General features: G+C 36.3%; 1 protein-coding gene across 10 annotated transcripts in view; it reads left to right on the top strand.

Moving 5' to 3' along the window:
• The window catches only part of CNTLN (centlein), a 198985-nt gene that overhangs the window by 55053 nt on the left and 123546 nt on the right, over positions 1-20386 (top strand). For all 10 annotated transcript variants that reach the window (XR_012658052.1, XR_012658051.1, XR_012658053.1 and 7 more), the window contains 2 exons: positions 6616-6778; positions 16125-16316. Coding sequence is in view for 7 of the 10 variants with exons in the window: in XM_075079219.1 (XP_074935320.1) it covers positions 6616-6778; positions 16125-16316 (355 nt within the window). In the remaining 3 variants the exon portion in view is untranslated. The remainder of the gene's footprint in view (positions 1-6615; positions 6779-16124; positions 16317-20386) is intronic.

The following is a 20386-nucleotide window of genomic DNA, read 5'->3' as shown; positions in this document are numbered from 1 at the left end:
GTTTAGAATAGAGACAGAGAGGTGGCTTTTTTTTTTTAGTAATACCTGGTGACATCAATGTTAAATGGAATTAAATACTCTTAGTGTATCATGGTGTATTTGTTTATGGGGGCAGGGCTGTGTGGTGGTGTGCTGGTTTTGGCTGAGAAGGGGTCAATTCTTTTCACTGTGGTGCCTGTGGTGGTCAGGGTCCTTTCCAGCTTCCTGCACTCTGCCGCGTCGGCGGGAGGCTGGGAGAGGTGGGGCCATGGCTGGGGCAGCTGACCCCGACTGGCCAATGGCATGTTCATTCCATGCCATGTGACACCATGACCAGTATATTAAGGGGGGGCAGTTGCGGCTCGGGGAGGCGTGGTGTTGGTTCGGCGGGCGGTGAGCGGCTGCGTTGCGTGAGGTTTGTTTCGGTGGTTCGTTCCCCTCTCCCCACCCACCCGTGCTGCCACCGGGTTTCGCGCCTTTCATGGTTTTCCTTTCCATTGCATTTTTGCTGTTGTGGTTTTTTTTAATTACTGTAATCATTATGCCGTTCTTATCTCAACCCACGAGCGTTACCCCTCTGATTCTCTCCCCCATCTACCGGTGAGGGAGTGAGCGAGTGACAGTGTGGGGCTGAGTTGCCAGCTAAACCATGAGAGATGGGAAAAGATAGGCCTGGTAGGTGTTTCAATTTTGGTTCTTAGCTGAGAGAGTACTGTTTTTCCAGTTAGTGTTACTGACTTTTTTCTTAAATTTGTGTTTGTTTAGAGTGTATGCTATATCAAAACATTTTAGCAATATGTGCTTATATTTGTATACATATATTCTACTTGCATGTGTACATGTACACATCCACATATAATACATATTTTATGTGTAGATGTGTATACTTCCGCATTCCGGTGTATGTACGTATAGATGCATATATATATACACATATATATGGATGTGTATATAGGCACATATATTTTAAATGCCACTTACTTCCTGTGCTACCTCCAATTTGCAATTTTTTATTATTTCTTCTGTCACATGCTGCCTGATTGTATCGTTATACTTAAGACTTGACATCCTTCTCCTACTGCAGTGACAGGCAGGTGTCTCTCTTGTGGAGTGCTTAGTAGTTTGCTGATTTGAGTAAGCATATTAACAGATATTTTGATCAGAAATTCATTTTTATCTTGTAGCAGCTTTTCTGATTATCATGGGGTTGATTTTGTATACTCTCTCTGAGCATGCTGCAAGCAGATTAGTAACAGAATCACACAGAATCACTGAGTGGCTGAGGCTGGCAGACATCTCTGGAGATTGTGTAGTCCTGCTGCTCCGGCAGGTCCTGGCCTCTGCTTGAGTAGTAGCAGCTACAGCAGGCTTCCCAGGATGGTGTGCAGCTGAGTTAAAGTATGTCCAAGAATGGAGACTTCACAATTTCTCTGGGTAGCCTGTTTCAGTGTTTGACCACTCTTACAGGATAAGAACATTTTCCTTATGATTAACTGGAATTTCATATGTTTATTTGTGCCCATTGCCTCTTTTCCTGCCACTTGGCACAACTGAGAACTGTTCATCTGCATTTCTTTGTATACTTCTATCAGGTATTTATAAGTGTTGATAATATCCTCTCCCTGAGCTTCCCTTTCTCCAGGCTGAACAGTCCCAGCTCCTCCCAGCCTCTTTATGCATGCCGATACTCCAGTGCTTTCACGATCTTTGTGGTCCTTCACTAGACTTAATCCAGTATGTCCATGTCTCTCTTCTGCTGGGGAGCCCAGAACTGGACACAGCACTGAGATACATTTTACCACCTCCGAACAGAGGAGAAGGATCACCTCCCTTCCCCTCCTGGCAATTCTCTGTGCGGCTCAGGATGTCATTGGCTTTTGCCACAAGGGCTCAAGGACTACCTGGTGTCCATCAGGATCCCCAGGGCATTTTCTGACAAGCTGTTCTCCAGCTGGTCAGCCACCAACCTGTGCTAGTACATGGGGTTACTAATCCCCAGGGGCAGTAATTTGTACTTCCCTTTGAACTTAATGAGGTTTCTGTCAGCCCATTTGCCCAACCTGTTGAGGTCTCTCTGAATGGCAGCACAAACATCTGGTGAAACAGCCACTGCCCCTGGTTTTGTGTCATCAGCAAACTTGCTGTCATGCACTCTGTCCCATTGTCCAGGTCATTAATGAAAATGTTAAGAAGTATTGGCCCCAATGTTAGCCCCTAGGGATACTCTACTAGTGCCTGGCCTTCAGCTGGGCTTTGTGCCACTGATCACAGTTCTTTAAACCCAGTAGTTCAGCCAGGTTCAAGTCCACCTTACTGTCCACTTATCTAGTCTATACCTCATCAATCGTGTCTATGAGCATTTTATGGGAGACAGTGTCAAAAGCCTTACTACAGTCAAGATAAACAGTATCCACCGCTCTTCCCTCATCCACTGAGCTAGTCACTTCATCACAGGAGGCTGTCAGGTCAGTTAATCATCATTTCCCCTTTGTAAATTCATTATGACTACTCTCAATGATCTTCTTGTCCTTTATGTGGTCCATCACCTTCGCGGCAATTGAGGTGCTCTAGTTTCCCAGATCCTGCTTCTTGAACAAAGGAGTGATATGCTTTCTTCCGGTCCTCAGGAACCTCCCCTGATAGCCATGACCTTTCAAAAATTATAGAGGCTCTCTCAGCACTAATAGGTGTATCACATCATTTCCCATGGACATGTGGTACCAGAGACCCTTGTGTTTTCAGCAGTGAGCCCATTTTATCCCTTGTCTTCATTTTGCTGCTGCTCTACTTACAGAAGCCTTTTGTTGCCCTTCATGTCCCTTACCATATTTAACTTAGACAAAGCACCTAAATTCCTCCTGGTGTCCTGTCCCCGCTTCTACATCTCGTATCTTTCCTTTTACATTGAGTTTAGTAAGGAAAGGCCCTTGTTCATCCATGCAAGCCTCCTGGTACTTTTGCTTGATTTCTAGATCATTGGAATGGACCATTGTTGATCTTGCAGGAGGTGATCCTTGAAAATCAACCAGCTCCCATGAGCCCCTCTTTTCTCTCAGCTGATATTATACTGGATTCTTCCATGTAGGTCCCTGAAAATGCCCAATTCTGCTTCCTGAAATCAAGGGTTGTGATCCTGCCTTTCGCCTGGCCTTTATATCTCTGGCCAGTTCTTGCTGAGTATGAGGTCCAGCAAAGTGTCTCCCCTCATCAGCCTGTTTATTGCCTGTGGCAAGGAGTTATCATCAAAACACTACAGAAACCTCCTGGATTACTTGTGCTCTGCTGTGTTGTCCCATCAGCATATACTGGAGTGATTCAAGTCCCCCATGAAGACAAGGGCCTGCAAACATGAATCTTCTTCCAGTTTTCTGAAGACAGCTTCATTCTTTTCCCTGATCAGAAAGGATCAGCAGGCAGCCACCGTGTCATCTTCATTGGTCTGCCCACACCTGACCCACCCACTCTCAGCTGGCTCACTGCCCAGCCCAAGGCAGAGCTCCATCCATCTAGACTACTCTTCCACATAAAGGGCAACTTCTTGCCATCCCAGACTGTCCTTCCTGAAGAGCCTGTGTCCATGCATGGCAGCACTCCAGTTATGTGAGTTATCCCACCTCATCTGTGATCAAATGAGCCCTGCAGCTGCAGACAGATCTCCGATTCCTGCTGTCCTCCATGGGGACATGCTTTGTGCATTTGAATAGCAAATTCAGTTGGGCACCTGGCTGTGCTTATTTCCCAGGAAGACTCTTAAGAGTCTGATCTGCCATACCGATGCCCCGTCAGCACTCCCTTATTTATGTACATATGCTTGAGGTGGGCCTCCCTGAGCCTTGTATTTTTCATCACGAGGTCTTTCCTGTCCACACCAACCTGTGCCCCAGGCCACAGCTCCCTCACTTGTTTCTTGATCAACATCCGTGTCTGCTGCCATTAAAGCAGCTCCTCACCAGGCTGGCCTGCCTGTTACCAAAGGTGTTTCATTCTGTGGATTTATTTTTATTGCACCATTGTTGCTGAATAATTCCTGGTAAGATTGAGCATCATTTCCTCCTTCCTTCCTAAAAATGAAATAAAAGAATGTTCCCCTTGTGGGTTTACAGTGTAAAAATAGTACCTCATTCACTAAAGAGGATAAAAGCAGCTTTAATATACAACTGCAGGTTAAATACAGCAGTTATGTATTTTTGTGTCTCAAGAATTTTTCAGGTTGTAACCATTTTGGTTTGTATAACTTTTTCCTCAAAAAAGAAAAATAAAGCAAGTTAGGGTACGTGCATAAAGAAATAAATTTTGATTTTTAAAATGTGGTGTAATGGAACTGTGACTGAGTTTCTTTATATTCAAAATCCTTGAATTTAACATGAACAAACACGTTAAAATGTGTTCTGACTGTGCTTCAGTTCTTGGGTGGCTGCAAGGTTTATCCCCGCAACCCCTCCAATTTAGGCTTTGACTCAAAGCTTGATAAAGTCAACAAAAAAGATTCCCATTAACCTTAATACACTTTGTGGGCAGACTGTTAGAGAGCATGTAATACTGTGTATTCTCAGGTGATGGACACAGATAACTGAACTGATGTTTGCATACAAATTAAAGAGTAGCAATATAACAGAGTGGTCTTGGCAACAGTGATTACTAATATTTCCAACAGCATATGAGGATTCAACGTTATCCCATGTTTTTCATTTCCATAACAAAATGAAGATCTGATTGGGGAACCTGTGCAAAATTAATGTGTGTTGTAACTCTAGCGCAAAGATGTGTCATTTTCTAGTATATACTCACAGTCAGGGAAATGAAACAAGCACTATTTTGGAAGCCTGTTGTACAGGGTATATATCTGTGTCCTTCTATCTGCTGCTGTGCTATTGAACAGAATTAAATTAGTACATATGAAGTGCATGCTGCAATTGTACTTCGGTTTTCTTACATAGAGAGTCCTTAATGCATCTCTACCATTGTTAATTTCAAGGAGCTACTTCACATCTCATTGAGAACAGTAGGACTTAAATGCTGTTAAGTAAATATGTCTTTAAGTCTTCTCCTGTGTTGGCCTGCTGACAGGCTTTTTTAAACAGTGCCTTTTTTTAAATGACATTAGGTTGTCTGACTGTGCCATTGTGATACAAGTAATCTCAATTTTTATATAATTATTATATAATGTACCTTTCGTGAGTGATCAACATATTAAATAGTGGCACAAGTCTTAAGAAATGTGCTTTGGAAAGCTCCCTTAAAATGGTTTCTATGTCATTCTGCAGTTTCTCAGGAAAACACAACAAAGCTGGTATTGCTGCTTACCTTTTGTATGCTAATCTTTTGACTGGACATCTCCAGCAGTACTATAAAATGTAGTGATAAGTCCTGTTGTTAATGATAATTCTGGGCAGAGAGAAGTCGCATATGTGTTGGAAGTCTCCCAGAAAATTCTTTAAGGAAGTAAGGAAGAAAATTAATTGGAGTGATAAACTTCTATTTCAGTATCTGTATGTAATACTAGTGTGAAATGTGCTTGTGAATTAAACAGGGAATTAAGTAAGAAATATAAAAAAAGTGATTAATGGAGTAATCTGAACTCTTAAAATCATACAATCATTAAGGTTGGAAAAGATCTCTAGGATCATCAAGTCCAACTGTCAACCCATCGCCACCATGCCTCCTGAACTATGTCCCCAAATGCCACATCTACACGGTTTTTGAGCACCTCCAGGGACGGTGACTCCACCACCACTCTGGGCAGCCTCTTCCAATGCCTGACCACTCTTTCAGTAAAGAACTTTTTCTTAATATCCAATCTAAACCTCTCCTGACAAAACTCTTAAATTGAAATTATTTTGAAGTACTTTTTAAAATAAATTAAATTTCAATTTTAAATTAACGTTACAGAAAATATCCCAAGTTTTTAATAATTGTTTATAATAAATAAGAACCCATCTTTGTTTCTGCCCTAATTTATAAGACCTATCAGCAGTACTGTAAAATTCTCAAGTAGACTGATTATACTAGATCTATCCTATGGTTGCATTACAACACAGTTCCTATTACTGTGTTTATAGAGCTTTTGTTGTTATGTTATATAATACACACTGAAGTTTACTTACTTTGCAGTATGCTGTACCTGAAGAGAAAAAGTAATTTATCAGCAGACATACTTCATGTGTCTAGGGAGAGGACGAATTTCAGAAAAGAGACTTGCATTACACATACTCTGCAAGTTAAGAAAAACTTTTATCTTTTTCCTGATGGTTCTAGTTAAAAATAAAAAGATTAAACTTATTTTACAGTCAATATGTTCTGAATATTTTACATTTTGACACTTACTGCTAAAGAGTTAACTGAATATTGATTAGAAAGTGTTGATGCAGTAGTGAAAATCCATTTTTTTAGAGCAGTTAGAACATTAGAGGGAAATTGAAAGACACTCTATTTTGAAACTTAACTGTTTTGTAGATACTTCACAAAAGTATGTGATAAATATTTTATATGTAACTTCAAGTGTTTTATAAGGCAATTGACAGAAAAATAAATGAAAACAGGAAGCTCATTATCTACAATAAAACTATTTGAACACAATTGTTTAACGGAGATCGTTGTTCTTTTTCTTAATTTCTCTTTATTGCTTGTTTTGCACAGGAAGGAGTTACAAGAGCTGCAGAATCTTTACAGACAAAACATTAAACATACAGCACAGCAGGCTGAGCTGATAAAGCAGCTTCAGGCTCTCAATACTGATACACAGAAAGTACTGAAAGACCAAGAAGATGCTCACACAGCTGAAACAAAATCATATCAAAAAGTATGTCATTCTGCTTTATGATCACAGGGTTCATTTTAATATCCATCTGTACAATATCAGTGGACAGAGTAGTCAAAGTGCCATGGAGTATTGCATCCTTTAGATCTCTGGATCTTTACTGTTAACAACACATGGTTGGTAGAGTATCAGAGTTTATTGGTCTAATTGCATCCCAGCATATATGGCCTCTTGGTTACATTGAATTGATAAGCCTTAAAAATTAAGGTTTAGTTGCATCTGAAGAAAAATAGGATTGAACTGCCAAGCATATAAATTTCTTTATGTAATTTTGTTATCTATGTTTTTTTCCTTCCTCTCATGGAGCTTTAAATTACTAAATTCTCCACTTTGAAAATTTAGAGGAAATTCCTTTCACTTGTAAATAATGTATTTATGTGAATCTCAAACAGTTTTACTGGTTTAAGATGCAAAATCCTGCTCTGTCAAAATTAACTGGAAAAATTGTTGCCAAGGTAGCTTTTTAAATAGATAACTGATTCAAAAATTTTAAATATATTTACATTTACAGAACCGATTCATATTTTTGATGAATGCCAGGAAAAACGCTAACCCTGAAGAGCTGTCGTGTATGCACTACTCAGAAGTTCTCCTTCTGAATGTAACAAATTATATGGATGTGTTTTTTAGTCTGTAAGAAATCCAGAAGATACATTTCTTTCCTTTTTAGGAACATTGAGAAGAAAGAAGATGAAGAAGTAGTTGTATACAACTTTCACGTAGCTTCTACCAACCTTGGAACTGTTCTCAAATTGTGTACTGTCAGTGTTTTTTTGAAAAATGGGTGTTTCTGTTTATTGTCTTACTTGGAATATGCAGTTTGTGATGAAATTGTGAAACTGGGCCAAAGTCAAGCCAGAATCAGTACTGGGTTTCTAAATATGTCTTTGGTTAACATTTTATGGCATAGTGCCCAGCACATTTTTGCGTTCTTAACTCTGCACGAACTTATCACTGGCCACAGTGGCGGCAGACATTAAGTCTTTTGTTCACTATCATAGTAGCCTAGCGAAGCTACAGGTAGACTTCCATCAAAGTTGTTCAGAGCATGTACAGCGCAGGCGCATTTCTACCTATCTGGGACAAGACAAATTAAATTACGAAATTTAATAAAAATACAGAATGTAGGTGTCAGGAGTTGGTATTTATTTCAGTTTTCATTCTCCAGTTAATGGATCCTTTGAGTCATTAAAGAAAAAAAAATTGGCACAAGTGAAGGCAATATGAATTCTCTTCATCAGTGTTTATAAGTTAATAGTATTCCAGACTAGTTCTACAGTATACGAAAGAAAATAAAACTGTGTTCTCATGAGACTGTTTTAAAGCATGACATAACTCTCTATAAGAGTCACTTTGCCTTGCATAATAGTGATTTCACTAGTATTACTTATTTCAATTTGCGAAAGTTTTACCTGTCCTAAGAAAAATTATTTTGGTATTATAAGTTACTTATGGGAAATTGATGGGTATACTTACATAGCTGTAGAGGCAAGCCATTTTTAAACTGTACTTGGCTCAAAATTAATGAGTACTTCAGAAAGCTGGTTCATAGTTCTTGGTCTGTCTTAGCAGGACTTAAGACTTCTGCTTAGCTGATCATTTGACAAGAACAAGAGTAGTGTGGTTTTGAAGATTAGCCCTTTTTATGATAGCTGCCAAATACTTCAACTCACAGATGACCCTAAAATTTGCTGGTTTAGATGTGTTGAATTCAATAATTTTCCAATATGAAAGAGTATGGTTTATGTCTTAAACCAGCGAAAGCTAACCAAAATATTCTGACAAGCCACTACTGTGGAAGTGATAAGCTGTCTTCTTGTAAAATATCAAAATATCTGATGCACCTGGAAAAAATGTTACTTTTGTTTTTTCTAAAAATATGTATAAAATATATATATATAAAAGTTCTGTTCCCCAAGTCAGAGTGGAATAGATTTAATAAAGTTTGTAGCAAGTTGAGTTCCATTATCATGACAAACCTGTTCTATACTTCTGATCGGAACTGTATAGAATACCCAACTGTAATTGCTTCAAAGTAGCAACTCCAAATCACAAGATACACAGTCCTACTGAAGTCACAGCAGACCTTGGAAAACTCCACATCTATAAAAATAATACAACTGCCTATTTTCCCTTGAATGAGAAAACTATTGCAGACAAACGTGTTCTGTTTGTCTTCCATACATTAATAATACGGAGGCTGCAACAGCTAGATAAAGATGTGTCGGCTATTCCATAGACATATTCCCAAAGGAATATTTTCCTACTGCTCTGAATGGCATTGAGCCTATCAACATGTACATCCTATGATGTATTGTCCCTTACAGCAAGATCAATGATCTCTCTGTTAGTGATCAGATAGGCAGTATATGCTGTAGCTCAGGCAGTGTGGTTGGCTCACATGTTCCAACTTCCTCTTAAAATCTACCATTTGGGAAGAACCGCTCTTTGTGCTGAAGTTAATATGTAGTATGAAACAGTAGACTGAATAAAGAAAAAACATTTCTGATAAACCAGACCAAGGTCCTGAGCTTGCATTGGATTATGTGTAAATCCATTGAGGACCACAAATTCTCTTCCAAGTCTAGCTGTAGTGGGCAGCACACACATGAAAATCTGTAATCTGTTTTATCAAGTTGTGTTGACTTGACATACTGCTACCTTTTTTGTTCTTTGAGTACAAATTTAAAGGGTGCTGTGTTCTATAAGAACTCCTTTATATTAGAGCATTTATGGAAACAATTGATACCTACTTCATATTGCAGCCATAGTTCTAATTCTCAAGAATAGGGAGTATTTTTCTAAAATGCATAGCATCTGTTTTATTGTTCCCAAATGCTCTGGGGACTTCATTCCTGTGCTGGGTTTAATGAGACTCAATAGATTTGTCCTCACCAACAATTTCAAGGTGGAGAGACTTCAATCAATACTGAGGATAATAAGACAAGAAGAGATTCTGAAATCCTTAGCCAGCTTATTTGAAATTTACAATTTATGCCCTTTGTTTTTATAATGTAGTACTTTCCCTTGATCTGATGTGGCCTCTAGGTTCCTTGTTAATCATACGGATAAAAAAATCTCTTAGTGGAAGGCCCTTTTAGTTAAGAGGAAATACCGTTTTTTGTCATTAAATAGGAGATCATAATTTGTGTCCTGGACCTCAGCTTCTGGAACAACAAATAGAGAGTATGGTGGATAGAAGTACAGTACGTCTGTGATAAAGAAAAATATTGCTCAATACTTGGATTTTTGGCATACCTGGAAAACACTGTAAGAGTTTTCAATTTTGAGTCATTGCAGAAGTCTGCATTTAGCGCACCAGAAAGTCAATAAAAACAGAATAGTGTCAGATGCATTTCCAGATGTTATGTTTAATTTTGTGCCTGCAATTGCCTTTGCTAGTCTTTCTCATGGTGTTAGTATGTAGAGAGAATTTGCTTTCCTTCAAGCCTGAGAAACTGTAATGAGAATGTCAAGTTACTAGCTTTGCCACACTAACGTTAAATTTTACCACTTCCAGTCTTTTATGTGACTGTGACAACCCTTACACATAGTTAAAAATAACAAATGTGTTCATTTTTATGTAAGTGGCATAAAATTCAAAAAATTAAAACTATGTAGGTGTGTAAAGGTAGTAACAATGCAGGTTCTCCCTCAAAAACTAATGAAAAACCTAAGTTCATTCACGCATGATAAAAGCTGAGAGGAATTAACTATCCAGCCAAATATGCTGAAGCCCATGTCAGTAATAAGTGAATCATCATTTTTGTAGTTCAATTCATCTGTGAAAGCCCTGAGCAACTCAGATCTTTAATAAAGATTACCTCACACTTCAGTTCAAGCTTTGATACTGTTTTCTGTTGTTGGGAAGTGTGTTAATTAGGTTAGTCTATTTATTTCTTGTGTCTCAAACACCAGTACAGTTGGTCACATGCTAGCAAGTAGATTTGACATCAGATGTGCCCATAGGTTAAAGCTGAAGAAATTCTGTGTAGACTGTGGTTCTCAGGGTGGTGTTAAACTCTGCACTAACAGGTGATCCTTTTCATGCTTGAAAAACCCTGTACTGTGCATAATGGTGTAGATTGGTATTTGCAGAATCCTTAAGTATTTGGGGAAAAAAAAGGCAAATAATCTATAATTCTAAATATGTCATTGTTTGCAAACCATTGTCTTCATGTTTCTGACTATATTGTATTTTTTACAATATGAGAGCTGTCGATGAAAGAAATTGTGTAAACTAGTGAGACAGTGCAAGAGGAGTTGTACATCAGAAAAGGAAGAAAAATCTTAGGATTAAGCTTACCTAAATATGTTTTTGAGTAATGCTAATTTTGATTTGAGTTAGAATTACAAGTTTTAAATACATCTGAATTTTGTGTAGAGTCAGGTTGGTCTCACAATGGAGGATTTTAAACTATACTGTTTGCAATATAAATAATTAACATTTTTCTGCATTAACTAGGACTGGCGTTCCTCACAAGCCTGCTGAATGTTCTCTGACAGTACACTATATAGAGAGAAGTCTAAATAGGGTTTGATAGCGTTTCAGAGAGTAGTTGTTACTGATAAGTTGTTCTCAGTCTTTCTGAGGGAAATGTATCAAAATTTTTATATAGTCAAAAAAGCAATCCATGAACCCCACCATTAGGTAGCCATATCAACACAAGGAGTTGCACCAAACTAGAATACTGATAAATACTGGAAGGCTACATTGGCAGGGGCAGGAATCAGTCAGGAAACAGGAAACACTGGATTCATTGAAGCAAATAGAGTAATCAGTTTGCATTTTTGCAGTACCAACACTAATCAAAAAGGCTGAAATGTCCCTTTCTTTTATGTTCTCTTTTGTTATTTTGGAGAAGATATGTTGCTAAATTATCCATTTTACGTGGTTTCCAAAACAACCATGGTGTTTGCCATTACATGCTACCATAAAGTTTGGGACAGCGTGCCTACTCTCTTAGCTTATAGTAGTGACTCTTGCTTGCATGTTGTCTGATGTTACATCTATTCTGTACTTTGTTTTTCTTCTTAATCTTTCACTTGTTTCTGACACTTTTCTCTTGTATTATAAGTAAGCTTCATGGTCTCTGATTGTAAAAAATAACTCTACCTCTGCTTTTCCATTTTAAAACTAAAGGCCACAAATGTGCTGCATATAGTCTGTCTGGGATGCATCTTGAGTTCCACCCTAAAGCCTCTCCAGCTGATTTCTGCCCTTGATCTTTTCAAATTATCATAAACAGCATGATCTTGTAATATGGGTTTCTGTGATGGTGCTGTAATAGTTTCCTTTATAGTTTTATTGTTTCTTAATTTAGACTACCTTTTATTCATTTCTGTCATTACTATATGTTCAATATTACTGTATGTTTGGGTTCATTTACTAAAGGTCCCTGTAATACGCTGCTTTTTAGAGTATGGGCGTTTAGATAAAACATTTAATGTAGGAGACTATTTATTTTAAACCCAGTGTATATAATTGGCTACTGTGGCATTTTAATGAATGGATACCTGAGTGTTAGTTCCTCACAGGAGTGTACTTTTGAAGGAAATCTCCCAGATTTCTGTGCTTTAGTTCATATCATAGAAAAGTCTGTGAGAGAATTAACTAAATGCCTTTTGGATTATGGAAATTATTTTGGAACTGGAAGATGTGTCCCAGCTGTTAACTGGCATTCAGTACACAGGAGCAGTCTAAACCTAGTTTAAAATAAACGCTGTGCACTTGTATAATGTTGGTGTTGGTAATTTTTGTCAACTGTTTCACTCTGCAGTTTTTTTCCAGTTGGCTGTGATCCTGCCTAACATAAAATACATTAGATAGCATGGGTTAATTATTTAGTTTTACTAGGTTTTGTTGGAATTCCTCAGCTTTCCTTGGTCTGGTCTAACTTAATTTTGCCATCACATGTATTTAATATATGTCAGTACTTTACCTTAGCCCACCATTATCAGGCTGTTAAATATTTTCTATCACATGTCAGCAGGCTTTAGAGTCATATCTTTGGTTCTTGTGGAAGTCCTAGGTTTGGTCTGGCATTTTTAGGTTACTTAGTGACATTAAGCACACCTATTGCTCTAATGTTTTCTGTTTTAAGTAACTCTTCAAAGATCTAGCAAAAAGTGTGTTCTGGTAAAATCAGTTAAATCAATATAGGAAATTGTTAGGGTAGCTAAGAAATATGGGATACTTCATTTTTTTGTAATTCAGCTAAGTTACTCTTCCTTCCTGACTGATAAATAACGCTTTTGTGTCATATAGACTAAATTTGTGACAATGTCCTCATTTCACATACTTTTAATCTTTTTATTTGTTTTTAAGTACCTTTACATGTTAACAGCTTACACTGCCTGTCAGAGAAAGGACAGCTCTAAGGCATCAGAAAGAGATTCTCAAAATACAGTCAGTGCAATAGTTTTTGCAGAGCAGAATCTTGTATTGCTGGCTGATGCCTTTTTTTTTTCCTCAACTACTAAATATCATAAATTGAATGAAGAATTATTTTAAGTATTTTCTTTTTCCTTTCTATCTTGAAAACACAATTTTTTTTATACCTCTTTTTGGGGATTAAGCAATTTCCTGGTAGATCTCATGTCTTTATCGACATTCATGTAAGGTATAACCACTCGCTTATGTACAGTGAAGGTTTCATTCCTCTTTTCTGTGAAGCTTGCTAGTTCTGAGATAAATAATTTACAATATTTTTGTCTTCCTTTTGGATTTTCTACTCAGTGTTCCATCTCTAGTCCTCTGATCTCAATTTTACGTCTTGACTCTCTACACCTGACTTTGTGTCCTTATTAATGGTAGACCTGTTTCACTGTGTTGTGCAATTCTATATGATCTGGAACATAATGTGCTTACTGCAGTGTGATTCTGTGATTCTAAAACAGAGTCAGAAATAAGCAGAAAGCACCAAAATAATCCTATATAAACATTAAGCATGTATTTAATCCACAAAACAGTGAGTGGCCTTAGGAAAAGATAGGGAGCCAAATGGAAATTTGGAAGTTGTTCCTGTTATCTGTGTACAGTAGATAAAACTATTTCTTTTCATATAGATAATTTCAATTTTGAAATTTCCCGATGGTAAATAACTTAAAAAAAAAAATTAATCCTATAAACCACTACATTGGTGTTGTTTACAAATATAAACCTCAGTGTAAAGAGATGAATGGTGTGAATGTTTTTTGCACATATCTTTTAGATAGTTTTTCACCTGAAATATATGTGTTTTGTTCTTGCTGTTTTCAAAGCAGGAAAGGTTGGAAAACTTTATGCAAGTAAAAATACATGCTATTTGTCTTGTCCTGACAAATGCTGACTACCAAAAATACCCATTAGCTACATTAGGGGATGTGGCTTCCAGCTAGAAAAAAGCATCACATTTTTGATGTTCTCAATTCATCTTACTAGGATCTTACCTTTCAGATACTATAATTACAACCACTTAAGTGCTGCTAGTCATAAAACCAGCAAATTGTCATACCAGTATGATCTAGCTAATGAGCTTATATAGTTTATAGCTGGAAGTAACTGTGTCTTGATGTTCCATTCATTTGGAAGGACATTATCTAAAAATGCATGTTTTCGACAAATGAACTGTTTATTTTCCTATGAGTTCATTCTTGATTTCCATAAGAAATTGGCTAATCTTGAACTTGCATTTCTAGAGATGGTGTAAGCTTTCTTAAATATATTAGAAAGTTTCAGTAGGCACAGAAATGTCAATGTAAAAGTTTAATTTTTAAGACTTGGAGTAATTAAATATATCAGTCTGTCTGGACTTTGAGTTGATTTTGCCTGAGAGACTTGATCTCTGATCTGCTTTGGGAATAGGCAAGAAGTAATTTACTTTGTCCTAAGTGGATTTTGAGAGCCCATGGGAGTAGAAGATGGTAGGAAGAAGGAAAGGAAGGGAGATTATTGTTTCCAAATTTCTCACAAAGTGTTAGGTAGACCATTGCCAAATCTATATGTTGTGGCTGTTTTTCAAAGTTTTTAACTTCTAAGCAATGGAAGCAGATGAAAGGGAGAGAGAAGTGTATCATTTAGACAAAGCTGACAAGACAAAGACTAAAATGAAGAGTAAAAGAACGTTTTTACAAGTAAAACTACTTTTGTCAGTTCCTTGTACTTATAAACGTTATTGATAAATTTGGAAATTCTGTTTTTCATACTTAGCTATTTTCATTTGAATGGAATGGCAGAAATGGATTTTTCAAAGAAAACTGTCAGCTGTAGAAGTACATGCCTGCTACAGATTATTTTATGATGGAATAAAAAGTTGGAGGGAATATTGTTTATTTTGAGAAAAAAGAACAATTAAAGGAATGACAGTCTGAAATGAAGAGAGAGGAATATATGCTTAGGTAGTAAAGCTGTAGAGTCATGCTATTTCCCTCAGTATCTGTACTGTTGTTTATTCAACTACAGGTTTATTTTTCAAACTGGTTTTTATATTTTTAATAGAAAGCTGATTTTGTTTTAAACAGTTTTCAGATGTTTATATCGCAAAGAAAGGTAAAAATGGAGGGATACAGTGGTTATTAATTTATCTTTTTATTGCAAAGTAAGTTATCTTTGTCAGATGGCATGTACTGCTGGTTAACTCTGTGTGCATGGAATCTCTTCTAAAGTGATTGCAGCGTATATGCAATATTCTGGTTTCAATAAGAACAGTTAGGCAACAGCCAGGGATAAGAACTTCTAATATAATTCCTGGGTTTTATAGTTTATGTCAAAAAAATTCCCACAGAATAATTATTCAAAAAAACATTTTATACTTCATATAAAATGCAATAGGCATTAGTGGATTGACTGCATTACTATCCAAGCAATATTAAAAATGTTAGTTTTAAAAGATCAAACTACTCTATAAAAGACAAGATTGGTGTTTGGTACTCTTACTCCTTTAGTTTCATTCCTAGGACAGATGTTTCAAATTTTTGCATATTCTTAATAGATTTTTTTCTTTTCTATTTTCTGTATTTTATATAAACTGTTCAAGAAGTTAAATAAACCCCGATTTTAAGGGATCCATTTCTATTCATAAATGCCATAAAAAAGCAACTGAAACTGATAGTATTCTAATGTAAGTCGTGTTTTTCTGGAAAAACATTTTTCAAACTTTCAGTGATTATTTCCAAATATATAGAGTGAGGGAAAAGTACAAGTGTGAAAGAATTGTCAAAATGTAATAAAAAGAGGGTGATCTTTGTGGACAACACCTAAATTATGCTTTCTCTTCTTCTGTATTTCTATGACTATGTGCATTGAAATTTTTTTTAATCCTGTTACTTCTTTTCTCTCCTCTCATAGCTTTATCATGAATTGAATCTATGTTTTGAAAATGTTAAAACAAGTGAAATTCAACTGCAGCGAAGCTGTGCCTCTCTTCAGGATCAGTTACTTGGAAAAGATCAAAAGATCTGTCAGTTACAAGAGCAACTTCAACAGGCTCATGATGCTTTAAATGCAGTACATCAGAATTCTCCAAAATGTGAAAAACAGGTGAGTCCACTTCTAGAATAATAAAGTTGTTTCTTCTTGTTTTAAATTAACCTTCTGTACCAGACAGTTTTAAAGGATATTGCAGGGGTTTGGGTTTTTTTTTTGTTTTGGTCCACACACCTCCCCCCCCCCCCCCCCCCCCCAAGAAGAACTGTGTAACTATGCTACTGCAGTAGTGTAACTGTTTCTGCTGTTGCTAATAGAAGGTGCTTCACAATTAAATCCGTCCTAGGAAAAAAACTGACACATGATGTCGGTATTCAACAAGACATTTATATTCTCTTAACAAAGACACCAAATATAAAAATAAAACCAAAGTGATTTTGATCCTGGAAACACATTCCTAGAAAAAATTGTGAAGTTTCTATGTTTCCTCTGTGAAAATGAAATGCATTGGTTTTTATTTGTTTCACTGTTCCTGACCGTGTATCTAAACTTTAGATCATAGATCTAAAATCTAAAGAAAGTATTATGGTGGGGAGAAATATTTGTATAAAAATTTCTAAGCTTTAATATGCCATTTGGAACTATTAGAATAAATCTGTCAGTCTCACTAATGGGCCTCCAGACTTTACAAGTGTGTCAGATTTTACACATTCACGCCTGTCATTTTCCAAAGGCCGGATTATGACTTAAAGTGAGTTTCAAAGGCTTTGAAATGATCTACCCACAATGGTTTTGTAAACTCATTGCTTAGTTTCTTCTGTAGATTTGTCAATGAGATGTGCTTATGAATGTCAGTGTTACTAGCACTCTCCCTTGATGAAGCAGAGAAGGGAAGACAATTGAGATAATGCTCTTTAAATGCAAAATTTCAATTAGCATGGGTACATAAGGTAGATCTGTAATCAAGGATTATATTCATGAGCCCAAAGGAGCTTGAATATGAAAAAAACCGTAACATTTAATTACTCAAAATTTGTGGAACTAGTAATCTGTTGTAAAACAGAAAAATGACAAAATCCAGTATCTCCTGGATGCGTTTGTGATGGACATTCCAGAGTTAATATTCTAACTTTATCCAGAGTATTACTTCAGTGCTTATCATAAGATTCTTAATCCTTACTTTGTATGAGTTTTGAACTTCCCCTTAATCTAATGATTTGATAATTTTGTTTCACAAATGATAAACCCCTTCCTTTAAGACTTTCTTGTGGTGTGGTTTTGTCTTGACACATTCTTGACCTCTTTCTGAATCATAGAAATAATTGGGTTTTTTTCTTTTAAAAGGTTTTGGTGGATTTTTTAAACATTATAAATATAAAATTAGCCTCAAGCTGTTCCTGCTCTAAACACAGCTCTGGATAATGATTTTTGAATGCTTGGACTGCATTTCTGAATACATCATTCTGCTTTTATCATCTTGTATTGCTCTGAAGATTTTTTTGCTGTTTATTTTGTCACACTAGTCAATTTTTTTGTCATAAAAGCTTTTATTATATCTCTGGGTTATATTTCCTGAGGTTAAGGAGGCCTTTGTTGTCGTTGTGAAGTGATTTTAGAATGCTTTCCTCCATGTGCAACACCTATATTGTCTAACCTGGATATAGTGTGACAGTTTGTTATACAGTCATGCTGTATCCCATGTGGACCAGGTGTAAATATTTGGCATTGGCTTTTGTCTTTGTTGTCCTTAATAGCTTAGTAGTATTACAACAATTTTGTTATTGCACTAACCTCCTACCTTTCTGTATTTTTTTGAACATGTGGGACACCACAGGTGACTCTTTCCCACTGAGTAAACTAAGCATTTATTGCTATTACTTATTTCCCATAATTAAAGCAATTCTTTTATGGTAAGAATTCTTGTCTCCCCTTAAAATACAGCAGTTGGGTTTCTTTAAGAGCTCCTAGTTTGGATCTGTGCTGAAATCCGTTTCAAATCCAAGTAGACAATTTCACTTGGATCAATTTTGTTTACTTCTTGAAAGAACTTTAGAAAATGTCTGTGGTTAAAAGTAAGACTATTTTAGAAGCTAGTGACAACCTACAGTTGTACAGTTGTACAAATGTAGATTCAGTCTGACCTTCTGCGGAAATATATCACTTGAACGTTCATGTGATCTCTCACAAGCTTCGTTAGATATTTACCAGTACTAGTGGAGAAGACAGGGTAGGAAGCCAAAGCAGATGACTTATCATAATGAATGTAATATAGTAAGCTAAATGCAGTGTATGAACCTTCATTTTTCAGAAAATTAATCTTTAACTAGGCTGTGATGGGACAAACGATTAGTGCTACTGAAGTAGCCTCACAGGGAAGGGAATGTGTATAGGTAGCATCCATAGTTGCTAGGTTTGTAGGAGAAGTGAGATGTTAAGCAGTATGTGCTTATGTGCTTAACATGCTTAATATTTTCTCTTGACTAACATTCTTCCATTCTGCTATAGCAAATAGCTCAAATTTTATTGACATGCAGTCTTGCTCTAGTTGAAAGGCCAGAGTATTCCTTTTGGGAATCTGTAATAATGCTCATTGTTGGCTGAATTTTGATGACAGCCAAATTTCCCATTACAAACTTTACTGTCTTACATAAGTTTTAGAAAGGTAGTGATTATTGTGTGGTTACACAGTAGAGGTTTCTGCAGGGGAAAAGAGTGATTACCTATCAATACTTCTGTGACCTGTTAGATAACCAGAATCCTGGTCATTTGTTAAGTTCTGAAGTTAAATGTGATTAAGAGAACGCTCTCTCTTGACTGCAATATCCGTAGAACAGGATGGATTTGGAATAGAGGCTTAATTATCAGGATGTCAAAGCAATGTAGGCATCTACTAGTTTTCCTGTTACCATTTTTTTAAAAACAATCCTTCCGAAAAAAAGAAGGTGGTTTAAATAACAGTTTTATTTGTGCTGTAAAGTACTGATTTCTTGAGCATGTTCAGATTCATGCCTTGCTGAAAGTTCATCCTGTGGGACATGCTAACAGTCTGTCAACGGTACTAATATATCTTCTTCAGACTTTTACTAGCCAGAAAGATTGTACATCAGTGTTGCATATGTTAGCACATACTTTTTCTGGATTTGAACTTGCTGTTGAAATTACATTGTAGTCCAGCAAAAACGAGTTCTGTATTATTGGCTTTATTAGCAAAGATATCTCAGTTTTCTTCTTTTTTCTGAAGTTGTAATCTTATTCTAGTCAGTGTGCCTCTTGTGTTGGTGAGGGCAAACTTTCGGTTGATTTTATTTTGACTATTCTGGTAATGTGTGTGATGAAGAATTTGAATCTGCTTTACAGTAAATTTCTGTTTACAACTTATTATGTAAACATTCAGCATCTCACATACCTTTTCTCTGATTAGAGAGATGAGGCATCTTTGAATTTGGAACTCTCTTTACTTAGATCTATGCTCATGCTACACAGTACAAAAGAATGGAACAAAACCATTTTAAATAGTTTTCAAAACAAAAGCCTGTGGGGTTTGATTACTTTCATTGCATGTAGCTATTGTTTTGGTTCTGTTTCATTACTGGTGTTCATTTTTAGCTCTGAGATGTATGCCATACATTTAGTCATATAGTTAGTATACCATAACTATTACTCATGTAAATGGTAAATATTTAAATATGTTTACTGAACCAAGGCAGTCATTTCTGTCTTGACTCCTACTTTTCATACATGTGCAGACATCAAAGACAGTATTAAGATATGATACTTTATCAAAGAACAGTAATTAACAGTCATTTAAATATTTTTATTTGTAACTCTAGCATCTGGCAGGTATGTGCATTCTACCTAATACAGAATTCACTTGCACTTTTGGAATAGTATCTTAATTTCATATTATGAAGTTTTAAAAAGCAGTCAGAATAGAAAATACCAGTAAAACAAAAAAGGAAATTGTACAGAGGTGTTACTTAAGTTTATTAGAAAAAAAAGCTAATTTATAAATAAAATAAAAATTTGAGTTTAGAAAGATTTATATGAGAAATACCTAAATAAAACATTTCAAGAAAAAACTACATCTGTTGTTGCCATGCAAAAATCCTTCAAGTCTTTATTATCAGAGTGTGACTTACCAGTTTTCTAACATCAGTATTCCAGTGATTTCTGTTTATTAGGCT

This window comes from Phalacrocorax aristotelis, chromosome Z, assembly GCF_949628215.1.
Source record: "Phalacrocorax aristotelis chromosome Z, bGulAri2.1, whole genome shotgun sequence".
NCBI classification, from domain to species: Eukaryota; Metazoa; Chordata; class Aves; order Suliformes; family Phalacrocoracidae; genus Phalacrocorax; species Phalacrocorax aristotelis.
Note: the sequence above shows the minus strand (reverse complement) of the source record. Positions and strands in the feature narration are given on the sequence as shown.